Source organism: Diospyros lotus, chromosome 10 (assembly GCF_014633365.1).
Source record: "Diospyros lotus cultivar Yz01 chromosome 10, ASM1463336v1, whole genome shotgun sequence".
Classification (NCBI taxonomy): Eukaryota; Viridiplantae; Streptophyta; class Magnoliopsida; order Ericales; family Ebenaceae; genus Diospyros; species Diospyros lotus.
Genome location: NC_068347.1, coordinates 2,458,230 through 2,476,014, shown reverse-complemented (window position 1 = coordinate 2,476,014; position 17,785 = coordinate 2,458,230). Strand labels below are relative to the sequence as shown.

Below are 17,785 nucleotides of genomic sequence, written 5' to 3'. Positions count from 1 at the left end.
TTAGACACTTTCTATTTTCGGGGGAGCTCTAGGGTTTAAGGGATGAGATTGTTGACTTGACTCAAGGCCCTGTCGGCCAATGGTAGTGCCTCTGTTGATGATGTTGCGAGGGCAGCAGAGGTATCCATGGCCAAAGTTAAGCGCGTTTGGGCGAAGGCGATGCTAGGATTGGTGATTTTGAGCGATGGCGGTTCTAGGATTAGTGACTTCCCTCATCTACTTTAGGAGTTATTTCCACTCCTGTCAGTAGATCTGAAGTCACCGTGTACTCTTCTCATGGTCTGCTAATCGGGATAGACCCGGGCGCTTGGGGGCAGACTGGCCGCGTCGGTCTGATACTTGGAGCACGGTTGGGATCGAGGTGACTCGAGGTCTGGCCATGCCGAACTGACCTCTGCTCCTGTCTGATCCCAAGGATGGTAGACGACACAACAAAAGAGAGGCAAGGCATCGTGGTCTGCCTACCAGGATAGACCTGGGTCCTTGGGCGCAGACTGACTGCGTCGATCTGATACTCAGAGCACGGTTCAAGATACACATCGGGACTAGCTAGTGGTGGTCGTGTCATTTTTGCGATGCGATATAATTTGTGTGTTTGAAAAAATGATAGTCCTCGAGATGAATGTTTTTTTAAAGAGTTGTTAAGATGAATGACTTCCAAGATAAGAGATGGTCTTCAAGATAAAAGATAGTCTTCAAAAAGATGCTCCGTCTGAATGACTTCCTATTTTATTGATGACGGGTAACCACATAATATATAGGGGAAGGCTTGATGGGAATACCAAATGCTGGAAGAGCATAAGACAAGATTTAGGCTTGGGCCCGTGTGAGAATATAATGAATAATGAATAAATGGAATTGATTTAATTGACTGAGCAGAATTACTCAATTGAATGATACATGCAAATGATATTTTGAACCATTACTTAGCTATAATATCTTCGCAGGTTGGCTACGTTCCATGATTTCAGCAGGGGCTGCCCTGAGAGCTCAGCAAGGAGGTAGGCTCCATTGCCAAGGTTATTAATGATTCGGTAAGGGCCTTCCCAGTTGGCACCGAGCTTTCCTTCCCTGAGTTGTTGCCTTGCGCCTTTTATTTTTCTCGAGACTAGGTCTCTTTCTTGAAATTTTTGAGGTTTGACCTTTTTATTAAACTTTCGGGTTGCCATTTGCTTGGCAACTTGTTTGCGAATATGAGCCTGGTCCCAAATATCTTGGATGTGGTCAAGGTCGTCTCTTTATTCCTCGTTGTTGATGTCTTCCGAGAAATGAGCTCCCCAACTTCCACCAAGATCATGGCTTCGAACCCATAGGTGAGTTGAAAAGGTGTCTCCATGGTTGAAGTTTGAGTCATGGTGTGATATGACCACAGCACCATGGGGAATTCTTCTGGCCATGCGCCATTAGTGTGGTTGAGTCGTTTCTTTAATTCGACCAAGATGATTTTGTTAGCGGCCTCAACTTAGCCGTTGGTCTGCGAGTGCTCAACTGAGGTAAAGACTTAGCGTATGGCGAGCTCTTTGCAAAATTTTCAAAATTTGTTGTTGGTGAACTGGGTACCATTGTTTGAAGTGAGTACTCTAGGTAGGTCATATCAGCAGGAGATATTTTTCCAAATGAACCTTTTAATCTTTTTAGTAGTGATAGTGACCAGGGGTTTGGTTTCGATCCACTTGGTGAAATAATCAACCACCACCACTATGAACTTGAGTTGTCCCAGGACGATCAAGAAAGGCCCAAGTATGTATATTCCCCATTTGTAAAATGACGAGGAGATGCCGGGGTTGTGGAGTTCTTTTGGTGGGAAATGATGCGCGCTTGCGAACCTCTGGCATTTGTCACAACGCTTTACATAGGCTAGACAATCATTTCTCATCGCCGACCAATAGTATTCGGCTCTCAATACCTTCGCTACCAGGGACCGGCCTCCGAGATAGCTCCTGCACACTCCTTCGTGGACTTTTGCCATGATGCATGTGGACTAGGCCGTGTCAACACATTTGAGGAGCGATGTGGAAAAGCCTCTTTTGTATAGTTGATCCCCAAGCAAGGTAAAGAAATAGACTGACTTTTAAGTTTCTTGGCTTTCTCGACGCTGGCGGGAAACATCCCATCTCGTAGGAATTGGATGATGGCCCACCCCCAGAATTCCAGTCTTGTCTCCACAGCTTGGACGTCAGCTAGGTCGGTGGTGGGTAAGTCCAAGACTTCTTATATGACATATCGGTTGTTTCCAAACTTTTTTGTGCTGGCGAGTTTTGAGAGCAAGTCTGCCCACGAGTTTTGCTCCCTAGCGATATACTCAATATCAAAGTATTCAAAAAACTTGGCTAAAGTTCTAACCTTGTGGAGGAATCGGTAGCCCACTGCAAATAAACTGTAATTTAGTGACGGGAGAATCCGTCACTAAATTTTTTAGTGATGGATTTAGTGAAGGGAAAAATTCGTCACTAAAACTAGCGTTGCTAAAATTTAGTCACGAAATTTAGTGACTGGCCACTTTAGTGACGAAATTGGCGATGGGATCCCCGTCACTAAAATATATTTTTAATTTAAAAAAATTATATATATTATTTAAATTAAATTAAATTAAAATTTAATTAGCAACGGAACCCTATCACTAAAATATATTTTTAATTTTAAAAAAATTATATATTTTACTTAAATAAAATTTAATTAAAATTTAATTATTTTAAATCATGTAAGAATGTAAAAATTAAAAAATAAAATATTTTCATTAACTAAATTAAATCATATAAATAAAATATAAATGTGAAAATATAAATAATTTCATATAAATTAATTTTTATATAAAAATAATTTTTTTTTCATAAATATTACTATTTAAAACACTATTTTTAAAAAATAAAATTGCATATTTATTAATTTTTTATATATATTTAATATTTCATTTACAAAATTAAATTTTATAACATTATATTTGTATTTCTAATTTTAAAGCTTGTATTTAATAAATACCTAACTAACCAATAATATTTATAACATTATATTTTTATTTTTATTTTTAAATACAAATAATTTTAATTATTATAATATATTTAATAAATAACTACTTAAAACACTGTTTTTTACAAAAAAAAATGTATATTTATTAAAAAAAATTATATATAATTAATATTTCATTTACATTTTTAATTGGCATAATAATTTTTTATTTCTAATTTACATATTTTTTAATAATTTCTCATATAAATCATCAATAATATATACATAATACACAATAATATATACAAAATATATAACTATATAAACATAAAATAAACAATAATATACATGTAATAAATATAAATAACATAGATATTAAAATAAAATTGACATATCAATTAAAACAAAACAATTTATAACTAATATCAATATTTTTTATTTAAGAATCATTCAAATATATTTAACAATTAAATTAATAAAATATTAAAAAATATATATATAGATGTATTTTCCATATGTGTATGTATATTTTTTCTCTAGGACATGAATGATCTCACTGATCTCTCTAATCTCATTTAAAATTCGAAATGATAAAAAAATTACTTTCAGATAATAATATGATCCAAATATTTACAATAATTTTTTTTAATGAATGTCTATTTATAAATTATTGTAACGTCTGTTGTTTAGATGAATGAGAATTTATTTTTATTTTAAAAAATGTTTATTATAGTACTTATTAAATCTATAGTTGAACTTACCTGAACCAACAAAAAAAAAAATAAGAAAAAAATTAATAAGAAAAACTTACATGAAATAATGCGCAGCATACATGCTCATATCAAATTAAAAATGTGTCATATGCAATATTCTTTAATTTTTTTTTTTTTAGTTTCATTCAATCACATTAGTCTTTTAATCACGAGTATGTGCTGATTTATTAAATGTATTGAAGATAAAAAAAATTGAAGAGAAATCAAAAAACTTAATTAAGAAACATGCCTTGGTTGGATCCAAATAATTAAATTGGTATTATCAAATATTAATTTAATATCAAAAAAATTAATCATACTTCAACAAATGAGTGAAAAAAAAATTATAAGATGCATGATTTCATTTAAACCATAAACCATACAACTAAAAATTGTTATATGAAAACTTGTATTCAATTATATATAATCTTTTTATCACGTAATCATATTTTGATTAGATGGCGGCCCTAACTAGCATGAATAATGTAGTGAAAATTTTCTTTATATTGCAAGTTGCCCATATCTCCTTCTACACTTGTTTTATTTAGAGTGGATAAGATTTTTAAATCATATAACTCCTCAAATTTACATATATATATATATATATATATTTAGCGACAAAACTATTCTGTCTCGAAATAATTTTTATTTTTATTTAATTTTTATTATTATTTAGTAACGAAAATGTTCCGTTGCTAAATGATTTTATTTTAATTTAAAATTTTTATTATTTAGCAAGGGAATTTTTTCTGCTAAATGATTTTATTTTTTTTATTATTTAGTGATGGAATTTTTCGTCCCTAAATAATTTTATTTTTATTTAATTTTTTTTCTTATTTAGCGACAGATTTTTTTGTCGCTAAATAGTTTTAATTATTTTTTTATTATTTAGTGACTAAATGATTTTATTTTTATTTAATTTTTTATTTATTATTTGGTGACGAAAATTGTCCGCCATTAAATTATTTTTATTTTTATTTAATTTTTTTATTATTTAATGATGAAATTGTCCGTTGCTAAATCATTTTATTTTTATCTAATTTTTTTCTTATTATTTAGTGACAAAAATTGTCTGTCACTAAATTATTTTTATTTTTATTTAATTTTTTTAATATTTATTGATGAAATTTTTCGTTGCTAGATCATTTTCTTTTTATTTAATTTTTTTTATTATTTAGTGACTGCAATTGTCTGTCACTAAATTATTTTTATTTTTATTTAATTTTTTTATTATTTAGCGACGAAATTTTTTCGTTGCTAAATAATTTATTTTTATTATTTAGTGACGGAAGTTGTCCATCAGTAAATCATTTTTATTTTTTTAATTATTTAGTGATTGAAAATTCCATCTCTAAATATAAAATTTTAATAAAAAAATACAAAAAAAGTTAGTGATTTCGTCACTAAATTTAAAAAATATTTAAAAAATTCGCGATGAAAAATTTCGTCGCAAATCCGTCACAAAAATTTAATGATGGAATTTTCGTCATAAATCCATCACTAATTAGCGACAGAAAATTATCGTCACTAAATTGAGTTTTTCTTGTAGTGGCCTAATGGTGTTGGTGGTGGCTATTCTCTGCGTTATTGTCAATTCGTTTGCTGGATTGGTAATGCTACTAATTTTGGGTTAACTCAACAACTTGGTTTTGAAGTTGTTGGATGGTCTGGATGAGGACCTCCATGGCGACTAGATTTTTTGGAAGGTGGTTAGTGTTTGGGTTGGGAAAGCCTTTGGTTCTGGCCATGGGAAGATTGCTGAGATTGGTATGGAGTGTTTTGGTGAGACTTATAGGGTAGCTAAGTTTTACCAAACCCTACAGTGGGCGTCAGATGTTCCTTCCCAACCAAAAGGGATGGACAAACACAGGCCTGTAGCGGTCAGGAACTGGCTTCGATGGATGGATGGTTAGTGCCTGCAAATACTCCGACGCTCAAATTAGTAAAATAGTAAATTGGCATAATATCAATAGGACAGAAAAGAATATACATTCACTCTTGATAAAGCTGATCTATATAGAAGGATGAGAGGTCCTCTTATATGCATGCTTGCATCAAGTATTGTAGGGTGGTGGGATTGAATATTTAATGCCGACAGGGCTTCTTGACGATGGCATGGTGCCGACATGAGCTTCATTAAATGCGGATGGGATCTAGAGTATGTGCGGGGGTACTAGCATGCAATAGTAATGATGTTATTGCAGGTTGGCACTAGAGATGGCAAATGGGCGGGCTGGCCAGGCTGGCCCGCATCCCGCTTGGCCCATTAATTTGGTGGGCCGGGCCAAATTTGGCCGATGAGAGCGGTAGGTTAGGCAATGGGAATTGGGGCCCGACACGGGCCTTAATATATAGGCCAATACGGGTCAAGCGTGGTCGCGAGCCTGTTGAGCCTAGAGATGGGAAATGGGTTGAGCGGCCCATGGGCCTGCCCGGCCCGTTACTGTAGCAAACAGGCCGGGCCGACCCGCCTAGTAAAATGAGGGTCGTGCCGGGCCAGCAATATTTGGCCCGCGGCCCGGCCCGGCCCTACCCACCAATTGGCCTGCTAAAATGGCCTGGCCCGACCCACCAAAAAATAAAAAAATATTTAAAGAATTATGTTTGTATTTAATAATTATAAACATAATAATTAAAAATTATGTTTCTTGTAAACATAATTTTATTGTAATGTTTGTAAATATAACTATGTTTGTAAACATAATGTTTATTATGTTTGTAAACATAATTTTAATGTAATTTTTGTAAAAATAATGTTTACTGTAGACATCATAATTTTACAAACATCAAAATTATAAGTAAACATTAATAAACATATTTTAAAAAATATTAGTTACATTTGGGAAAAAATAAAAAAAATATATTTAAAAAATTATATATAAAAAAATAAAAATAAATGGCTCACGGGCCGGCCCATGGCCCGACCCGGCCCACTTTGGCCCATTTATTAAGGGCTATAAGGCCGTGCCGAGCCCAAGTTTCTATTTCCTTGGCCCGGCCCGGCCCGACCTAGCCCGTCTTCCTCGTGGGCCAAATTCGGCTCGGCCCACCAAATGGGTGGGCTAAGTGGGATGCGGGCCGACCCGCCCATTTCCCATCTCTAGCTGAGCCGGGCCATGGGCCATTGATTTTTAATTTTTTAAATATTTTTTTCTAAAATGCAACAAACGTTTTTTAAAATATATTTATAAGTAATTACAAGCGATTGTCGATTTTATATTTTTCAATGTCTCCCTCTTTGAAGAACACCCCAACTCCTTCATATACTAAAAATACTTGCAAAAAACTACCCTCAGGGGCAATCCCGAGGGCACTCCAATGCTTAAGTTAGTTTGGTTTCAATAACAAACATATATTAAGATGCAAATGAATAATAGGTTATTAAATGATATTAAAAAAATAAATTAATATTTAAGTGTTGTCAAATCTCCTTAATTCCTTCAAACGGTATAAGTACCTGCAAAGAATTACCCATGGAATTGCTCCTGAGGGCACTCTGATGCTTAAATTAGTATGATTTAAAAAAAAATAATAAAATCTAAAGTACGAGAAGATAATTGACTATTAAAATACATATATAAAAAGCTCAAACCAATTATTCTTGCCATGTGCTTCAATTATAATTTTGCAAGGGTTTTGTCGGGCCAGGCCTTATAGGGCCATTTTGCATTGTAGGGCTGACCTACGAGCTTTTTTGGGCCATTTGGTGGGCTGGCCGACCTGTCTACTACAGTATTGAGTAGGGTCGGGTTGTGTAGAGAGGCAGACCCATGGGCCATCTGACCCGTTTGCCATCTCTAGCTGGCGCGAGGCCAAGATCGGGTCAAGGCTGGGCTAAGATCAGACCATGAGTTGAGGGTCGAGATTGGGCTGTGAGTCAAGGGACAAGATTAGGCCAATAAGGTCCAGAATTGAAGTTTATTAAAATTAGAGCTGGCAATTTTGGACACGACCCGATTACACGACACGACACGACACGGAGTTAAGCGGGTTAGGGTTGGGCTTAATCGGGTTCGGGTCATAAACGGGTCAACCCGTTTATGACACGATTATTTTCGTGTCTTAGGCGGGTCAACCCGTCTAACCCGTTTAGACACGAAATGACACGTTTAATTAAACGTGTTAACGGGTTGACCCGAACACGTTAACACGATTATATACGAAATGACACGTTTAATTAAAAAGGTTAATGAGTTGAACTGAACACGTTAACACGATTATACACGAAATAACACGTTTAAAACTAAATAACACGTTTAACAGGTGACACGACATGACCCATTTAAATTAAACGGGTTAAACAGGTTAATAGGTGACACGACACGATACGACACGTTTAGTTAAACGGGTTAAACGGGTCGTGTCGTGTTACACGTTTAATAAACGTGTCGTGTTCGGGTTTAAGAAATTTGACACGATTATTAAACGGGTCGTGTTCGGGTTAGCCTGACACGTATTATACGTGTGTCTCGACACGACACGATTACGATCCACCAACACGAATTGCCATCCCTAATTAAAATAGAGAATGAAATAAGAAATGTGATCGAATCACCCATAAATTAAAAATAAGAAGTAAATTATTTATAATGAGTAAAAGAGATGCTCAGAGATGGGCTGAGAATGTAAAGTTACATAACCCAACAATTTAACGACACATGTAACTTGGCAAAAGCCATTTATTATTAATTGACTGGTGTGTTATCCTACGGATTTGCAGGCTTCACTGCAGCTTTGAACATCATCTCAAAGGCTTTCTGGATGCTTGACTGGAACTTCTGTGAGTCGACAAATCCTTTCTCTGACCCCACTGCCACTCTCAGGTTCCCCATGTAGCTCACTAATGTTATTGTAAGACTCTGCAACTCAAACCAAACAAACTTTTAGCTTTGCCTTTCAAATAGTTAAAGAAGTCATTAATTATAGAAAATTTCTATCTGCAGCCCATAAAATTACTCTTCATAACTCATATCATGTAAAATTCTTCATTAATTTTAAAATTTTCAGTTTAGCCTTACCTCTCTTTTTCTCTCCCGCATCATATACACACACAAACACATACATATATATATATATACACACGGGCGACTGTTGACCCATCGTCATTAGCCCTTCCCCATACACTCTCGCTTTCTCTTTGTATAATGGTTGCGAGCCATAGTAGAGAAAAAGAGGGTCAATTGCCATGGCCGACCCATACACACACATATATATACACTCACACACACAGCATGGCCGCAGCCATGGAACCCAGTCCAACACACACACACACCTATATATACACTCACACACACGAAAGCATGGTCGCGGCCATCAGAAACCTCTGCACCTTGCGGTGCGGGGGTTTCAGCAATCTCTGTCCCGACCCCTCCCCACCCCGACGACACCGCGACCATGTGTGTGTGTGTGTATATATATATATATAGGTGTGTTTGTGTGTGGGGGGGGGGGTCGGCCATGGCCGACCCATTCTCTCTCTGCGACGACCGCGAGGTGGGTCGGCTTTCATGGCCACGACCATGGAATCGTGTGTGTGTGTATATATATATATATGTGTGTGTATGTGGGTGTGGGTCGGTCATGGCAGCCGACCCATTCTCTCTCTTTCTCTCTTCTTTCTGCTACAGATGGGGTTAAAATGGGAATTTTAAAATTAATGAAGCATTTTACATGGTGTGAGTTATGAAAAGTAATTTCACGGGCTGCTGATAGAATTTTCCTTAATTATATGGCGAAGACATTCTAAAAGACAACGGGCCTGTTTGTTGTAGGTTAAAAGCTGCAACTTTTAGCTTCTAACTTCAAAAAAATGGGTATATAGTGTTTGTTTTAGTTTTTAGAATTCTAGCTTATAGCTTCTACTAGTTTTTAGAAGGGGTAGAAATTGGTTTTTTCAAAACTGGGATACCCCAGTTTCTACAACTTCTGATTAAACAGTTACATTTTTTGACAATTTTGCCCCTATTTTTAACAAAAAATTACTCTTCTGTCTACACAATCAAGGGTCTCTCTTCTCCACCGCCATCTTCATTTTCAAATCTCTTCTTCTCACTCGCCATCTCCCTTTCTCTCTATACACTAATTAATTTTTTTATAATACTTGAAACTTATACATATACACTAATTAATTTTTAAATTATCATTCTATAACTATTAAGAGTATTATGGATAATTATACAAAAATAAATTATTTTACAGTTTATGGTATCAAACACCATAACTGTTTAACTACAAGTTCTGAAAAGTTATATCAAACAAGTTCACAACTTATTTTAAATTTTAAAAATTATAATCTAAAAAATTAAAAGTTATAATTCTTTTAATTAAGTTACAACAATCAGGCAAGATTAATGAATGGAGAAGAAAGATGGTTCTAAAGGTTTTAAGGTTGACATTTGTTGAAAAGCATAAATCTTTTAAAAATCATTACAGACAGTGGGGGCACATATAATTGTCCTCTTAGAAATCGTACTTTTTTTAATAATATATAATTTGTCGTCCAAAAAATATGTCTGAAGAGAGTGAAATAGGTATTTCGCCCATTTGGCCTCCAATAGACCCTCAATTTTTGGACAAAAAATCACTATGCTACCTTTTTTATGGACAATATTAAATCAATTACGAGTCTTTTTTCACCTAGCTAACCACCTTCACAAGAACAGAAAGGACAAATGGGAAGAAACCTAAGTGCTGAGTTAGAATCACAATGCTCTAATTGTAGGGCTTTAGGCCCCTTGATTACTAGTTGTCCATTATTGACTCTCAATATGGAGAATAATGGAAGAGTAAATAAAGGAAAATATTCAAAAGAAAGATCATGAACACAATATTGATAGTCTTGTCGCACCTTAGCCATCTTTAATAATTGACAATTGTTAAGAGATTATTTTTAGTAGTGTCATCAGTTCTCGCTCGCACTTAAGGTTGCAGATTGTATGGTGTGAGATCATTCGAGAAATAGCATGGTTCAACAAGATTTAAACTTATTACTTTACACTTATAAATAACAGATCCAGCTATATATAGCTAACCGATAAATTACTATCCTAGATGGTTGGGTAATTAAGGAAAATTGACAATACTAAAAGTAGAAATTTTAAAAACTTTAAGCATGCATACCTGTGGAGAACCAACTACCATGAAGTAGATGCCAGCACAGGGATGGTCGGCCAAAGTGAGTTGTTCTACAGGTCCTATCATGTTGGTGATTGTCATGCTTGAGTTCTTCAAAGTGTGGTGGATGTGTTGAGCTGCTGCCTGGCACAAAGTGTATAATTGTTAACCATAATCTTACATTATTATCTTTACTCTCACTGTCTCGTTTTAATCTAACTTTACCCATTTCGGCACCCAAAAGAGACTTGTAATTGTTGTAGGAATTCAACGTACGTACCTCAGGTCCCATACATCTTTTGAGTGTATCTAATAGCTTGCCAGTGAGGAAAACAGCTCCAGAGTTTTTCTGCCTCCTAATTGTTTTCTGTGCCTTAGAAACGAAGCTGATAGGGTCTGAAGACTCAGACTTGGTGAGCTCTGGGATAGCTATATGCAAGAAAGCAAATTGGTTGCCCCATTTTGTGTCATGGCTGGGGCTCATCATCTCAGCCACAGACTTGTAGCCTGCAAGATTCTTCCTTGTGTTGAGTAGTACCAAAGCTGTGGAGTTGGCCTTGCTGAATTCTGGGCCTGCTTCTTGCATGTATAGCCTGGCTCCCAGGAAGATTATCCCAGCTATCACATCATTCACTGTCTACATATTCACATGGCAAATCACTAGTTAAGAGGGTTAGCCATGACAAGATTATGAATTAGAAGGTGGATTAGCGCTAATTTTGAGTTTTGAATTTATTTTTAATTTTTTATTTCAATAGTCTGTTTTTAAGAAATTAAAAACATATTTTCTTTGTCATTTTAAGAAACTATTTCTCAAAACAAAAAATTAAAAAAAAACATTCTTTTTTAAAATTTTGAAAATATTTTTTTAATATTATTTTATTCAATAAATTTGATTATTCAATAAATTAAAAATATTTAATGTTAATATATTATTAAAACAATATATACATTTTAAAGTTAATGAATTTTGAAATATTTTTTTTATTATAATAATAAAATATAAATAAATAAATATATTTTGATTTTAGAGTTTGTTTTAAATAAAAATACTCAAAACAACTTTTTGTTATTTTGAATTTTTTTTACAGTATTTTTTTTTTGTTTTCAAAAATATATTTTTAAAAAACCAAAGAAAATATATTTTATTATTTTAAAAAATTAAAAATTAAAATAATTTGAAAACATTAAAAAAAACGCAACCTAATTCTTTTAACAAGAATTTAAAAATTACTACAGTGTAAGTGATGTTCGGAGCATAATAAAAAAAAACAATTAATATAAATTATATCACTTCAAATTCAGTAAAATAAAAAAAATTACGAATTTATTAAAATAAAAAAAAAACTAAGAATTAGGAAGTTAAATTTAAAATTTATCATTAAACTATAACTGAAATGATAGTACAATTATTTACATATTCTAGACAAGATATTAATATAATATTAAAGTCCAGGAGACAAGGCTGTCAATGGAGGAGATGACGATGAATGAATGACTGAAGACCACTCACATCCCAATTATTATTATTGGAAGGTGAAAACTGATATCCCATTTATTATCATCTGAAGATGACCAGTGATATCCCATTTATATATTATTATTGGATGACCTAAATCTCTCATTTTCTACTAAAGATTATGATCTTTATATATCTATATATTGGGTTGAGATTTGGCTGGGCAGGATATTCAGAGTTAGCCTAAAATTCAACCTATTGTGTATTAGGATAGAGACAAATCTCCTTAGGCTAATCTTAAATCTCCTGATACCTAAATATATTAGCCTTTTTTTGATATAAATAAGCCAAGTAGAGGGCATGTGTCCCAATCTTTGTTGGTCATTGACAAAAACATGTGGGACAAAGAGTAAGCGACGAAAATTTCATCACTATCTTTCGTCAATTAGCGGCGGAATAGTTCCGTCACTAAATTCCGTTACTTAACATTATTTTTTTTTTAGTGACTAAATTCTCTCGTCGCATCTTTTCAAGAGTAAGCTATCTTGTAATGATCTTTAAATATACTAAGTCACTTCAATATTCTGTTTATCTAAATATAGCGAGTTTTGTTAGTTTGGTGGAGCTGTGAAAATAAAAAATAATTAAAAAAAGAAGAAGTTGGTAATTAAGACACAAAGTGTTAAATCATACCACTTGAAGATTGGACTTGATTTGTTTGATCTGATCAAGAGAGAAAGTGATGGTGGTTATCCTCATCGGCCGGAACTCAACCCCGTCGGCGCTGGACCGAATCGGCGTCCGATCATCTTCAACATAGCTGCTCTTCAGAAGGCTCCACCCGAAGTCGGAAACCGTGTTCAGAAGCCCCGACAGAACCCTCGGCACTCTCCTGAAAATTCCGGCGGCCTCCCCATCGGAATTCGCCTGAGAATTCAAGCCCTTCCTGAGAGCCGGAAAAGTGAGCGGCAGAGAAGGGTCGTCGGCCCTCTTCAAGCAGGAAAGAAGAGCTCCCATTATGGAGTAGCCGTCGCCTATCGCGTGGTGGAGCTTGAAGATGACGTGGCTGGCGGCGGTCCTGGTCGGGTACTTGACGATGTGAATTTCCCACAGTGGCCGGCTCTGTGGAAGTTGTTCCATGGCGATCTTGGTCAAGTAGTCGCTGAAATGGTCGTCGTAGAAGCCTGAAGACGTTCCAGGCGGGAATGTGGGGACTTTGACGTGGTCCCGGAGGTTTACTTCCACTCTCTTCCATTGTTTTCCACCATTCTTGTCTCTAACCTGCAGCTTTCAACTTTTCTTAATTAATTTGTTCGGTTTGGATACCGATATTGCATAAAAAGGAGAAGCACATATATATATACATCTCTACATTTATATCTATACCTATACCTATCTATATATATACCAATATTGGATACCGTGTTCATTTTTCCAAAAATTAAACAAGATGTACATCATGGCTAAGTTTGGTTGTCATGGATGTACACCCACAAATATGTTTAGTGTTTACAAATATATATAGAGATACTAAAGAGACGTTGAGATCGTGAGTAATATATTTTATGTTAAACAAAGATTACGGGTTTAAATCTTTTTGTCATGTCTTGACAGTTGGCTATCACTCCAAAAAAGTGACTTACGTACCTTCTCTCTCGTTTCTAAACTCAAGAGAGTAATTGATCAATACCTTCTAATGGGTGCTCAAAAAACCCATAATTAACCCTCAAGGTTGGCCGGGTAGGAAGGGACTACATTGGCCTCCCTACCACTTGAGTTCTAACTTCTCCCGGCCGGGTAAGTACATATATATCTATATATATAGATATAGATTTCTGTATACTTACGTAATGTTCGTGATTTCTAAATTATTAGACACATATATAATGTATGCAGGTTCTCATCAATAATAACAAGAAAAAACTTGATTTTAATCAAAGCTGCATCGTATGTATACCATGATGGAGGAAAAGCGAGGGTTGATGGGGAGGAAGAGACTCTTGAGAAGGGCCATGGCTTGGGAATCATCAAAGGGAACCTGCAATTCCAAAACCCCAAGAATCGCAATGGATAAGGCGGAGCTGTTGAAGTATTGGGCGATCGGACTCGCCGGCTCCTCCACCTCCTCCTCCGCCGCCGCAGCCCCTTGTTCTTCTTGCTTATTCATCTCCCCGGCACCAATCTCTAATCTTCTTAATCAACCACAGGTTTGTGTCTCTAGAGCTGGCTATCTATCTATATATATATATATATATCTTCTTCATTAATTGGCCACCTGCAAAACCACAGACTCTCTCCGTATTTCTGGCTCTCTTGCTCATGATTGAATAATGGACGACGCAATCCCTACTTTTTGAAAATTTAACCATTTGCGGACCACAAGTGTTTACTGCATGTGCTGTGTTGGGAAAATGTTAGAGAGCACGACGGGTTTACAATGGGTTTATTGAAAGGGGGACAAAAAGATCATTTTACCCTCACGCCCTGCTCTCACCCTCCCCCTCCCCCTCTAATGGATTCCCCCCTACTTTGCACGTCTCTCTTGCTTGTCATGACTGTCGCTCGTCTCTCCGTCGTGCCTCGTTACAGTCGCCCAGCCTTGCCTCGCCTTACCGACAATCATTGCATCGACTGTCGGTGAGGCGATGGATTTATTTTTAATATGCTTTCAATATATGCAAAAATCCTTTGTGGCATAACTTTTTATCTTGAAAGTTAATATTACGGTATTAAAGAAAATATTCATTTTGAACTCAAAGTATTTTTTGAAAAGTGTGTTAAAATTCTTTCAAAATTATACACACTTAGTAATATTTAAGGTAAAACTATTGATCATTTTGTACCTTACAAAATGTGTTGATGTATCAAGCAAAACTATCGACCACTTTCCAAAAGTGTCAACCATTTTTTCCTTTAGAGCAAAATAGTTTATCGTTCTTGTGAACTGTCGACGTCGCATTTTTACGTTCTCTGTAATTTTTGTGTTATGTTTAAAAATTGTCGACCTTTACTATATAATGTTGACTTGTTGTCAAAATAATCGATCATTTTTCTAAAGAAGTCAACCGTTTTCCCAAAGCCATAAGTATGCTTCAATTTTCTCAAAGAAAACTGTTAACTGGTTTGGTAAATTGTCGACTGTCTCTTCATTGACATATTTAAATGGCTAGTTTTTACAGACATTAAAAGCTCCCAATGACTCTTGTAATGCCTATTTAATTCAATGCACAAAAAAAGCTTATAAATACCATACCAAGGATGCACCAGAGAGGTTGATCAAGTGATAGAAGTTTACAAGTGTTATTGTTTTTTTATTAGTTTTTTTATTATTTGTTTATCTTTTGTAACATCTTGTTTAAGTCTTATTGTAATTCTTAGAGAGATTTTTGTAATTGAGAGTGTTAACTCTCAGATTATTCTCTTTTGTAATTGTTTTGTAATTCCTAGCAGTTGAGCTAAAAGGCCTATTTGAATATAAGTAGGAGATTGTAGGGGTGTGCAATCGGTCATAACCAAATCGAACCGAACAAAAAATACTACTAACCGAACCGAACCAACCAGCATATAATAACCAAACCGACCAACCCTACTAACTGAACTAATCGAAAACTAAACTAAATTAACCAAATCGATAACTGATTATGCAATACTAACCTTTGTTTGAGTAACCTCTATCAATACTAACATCTGTCTAACTAATGTCAATACTAACCTCTGTCTGACGGCCGATCATCGTTGGTATGGGTCCATCGTCCAAGCATAAGGAAAGGAAGAAACAAGGAGACAAAGGGGACGACAATCGACGAAGGGAAAGGCATCGGTCTAGGTCCTACGAATGGGACGACGATCGACGAAGGGATAAAAGGGGGGCGGCCGACTGCTGACGGCAAAAGGAAAGGCGTCGAAGGTGAAGGCGACACCAATGACAACGGACTCGAAGGGTCTCTCTCTCGGCGTCTCGCGTCCGTCTCGGTCCAGCCTTCCAATTCCAGGTGAGTGAGAGTTTTTGCCTCGGGTGTCGCAGCGTCGACGTCGATGGAAGGGATGGGGTGATGGTGCCTTCGTGCCAGAGCGTCGAAGACGATGGAAGGAAGAGGGTGGAGCCGGAGCAAACGGAAGGTGCGCGCGGTTTGATCCTTCTGCCTTGGTCTTCTCTCCTCTACGTCTCTATTTAGCACTTGGATATTTTCAATTTGCATCTCTGTCCGATTAAAGGGTTTCGGTTATATTGTAATTATGTTGCTTCTGTTCGGTTATTTCAAGCAAAAAACCGAACCGAACACAGAAAATCGAACTTTCCAAAAAATTTAACCTAACCAAAATTTTGAAAAAAAATAATCGAACCGAATCGACCAAACTTATCGATTCGGTTCGGTTACATCAGTTTAACCGAAGTTTTGCTCACCCCTAGGAGATTGTAATTCCTAGCGGTAAACTGGATGGCTTATTTGGTTTAAGTAGGACGTTTTAGTGGATTGAAAAATCTCCAACAAGTAGGCAATAATAAATCTTTGTATCTCTTTCATTATTTTTTTTTATTTTCTAGTTTACATTTCATTGTTTTGTTATTTATATTTGAAAAGTATTACAAATTTTTAAAATATATAAACATTCAATTCACCTCCCCTCTTAGGTGTGAGGTGCCATTAGATTACACAATGCTAACATATGATGCAAGGTCATTAAAGTCTTAACAAAAAAATTATCAAATTTAAACTTGTAAAGACAATAACCTTCCAGAATCAATAAAACTATTATTCTTAAATAAACTAAAAGATCTAGAACCAAATTTAAAAGAAAATCCTACCATATCAAGTTTCTTTAAAGAAACTAAATTGCAAGAAAATATAGGCACATGAAGAGTATCAAATAAATCTAAATAATGTCCAATATCAAAAATTAAATGATAAAGTGTCAATGGCTTCAATAGGAACTTTGAATTTATTTTTTATGAACACAAAACTTACATTTGGATTTATGGTTCGAATCTTAAGAAATCCCTATATTGTATTAGAAATATAAAGGCTTACCCTTTTTTTTTTTTTTTCTCAAACCAAGTTTTACGTTTCAAACAATCTTTCTTATAGTGTCCACCTTTATTACCAAAGTAACACTTAATGGTCCCATATTCCTTCTTGTGATCACTCTTATAAGATTCGTTCAAGTTGTGAAAATCTTTTTTCTTGCTATTTCCACCTTTTTTTCAAAATTCTTTCCAACTTCTTGACTACTGAAGAGATGAACATAATGAATTATTTGATTCTTTAACTGTGTCTCCTCTTAAACAAGCATGGTGATCAATTCATTTACATTCCACTAATCCCTTATAGTGTTGTAATTCATTTAAAATGACCCATATTGCTCAAAAGGCAAAGAATTAAGAATGAACTATACTAAGTAGTACTCATTCATACTCATTCCCAAAGTCTTTAATTTTCCTATTAAGGTCGTTATTTCAAGATTATGCTCATGCATGGTACGAGAACCATCATATTTCATGATGGTTAAAAGTACT

At 35.2% G+C, this 17,785-nt stretch overlaps 1 protein-coding gene across 1 annotated transcript; it reads right to left on the bottom strand.

The window, feature by feature from the left end:
* Positions 1-8,261: 8,261 nt before the first annotated feature.
* On the bottom strand, positions 8,262-14,992 carry LOC127811288 (wax ester synthase/diacylglycerol acyltransferase 4-like). The gene is made up of 5 exons (XM_052351014.1): positions 14,228-14,992; positions 12,964-13,551; positions 11,092-11,448; positions 10,818-10,955; positions 8,262-8,557 (listed from the first exon to the last, which is right to left on the bottom strand). Exons 1-5 carry the CDS (start codon positions 14,435-14,437, stop codon positions 8,405-8,407), a joined length of 1,446 nt encoding a protein of 481 aa, XP_052206974.1. The 5' UTR covers positions 14,438-14,992; the 3' UTR covers positions 8,262-8,404.
* Positions 14,993-17,785: the final 2,793 nt, after the last annotated feature.

Excerpts from the sequence above, each read along its gene's own strand:
- LOC127811288 (XM_052351014.1), bottom strand. The coding sequence starts at position 14,437 with ATGAATAAGCAAGAAGAACAAGGGGCTGCGGCGGCGGAGGAGGAGGTG. Across the intron at positions 13,552-14,227 it reads CTCGCTTTTCCTCCATCATG|GTTAGAGACAAGAATGGTGG; the intron begins GTATACATACGA and ends TGAAAGCTGCAG. Across the intron at positions 11,449-12,963 it reads TCAAGTCCAATCTTCAAGTG|ACAGTGAATGATGTGATAGC; the intron begins GTATGATTTAAC and ends GTGAATATGTAG.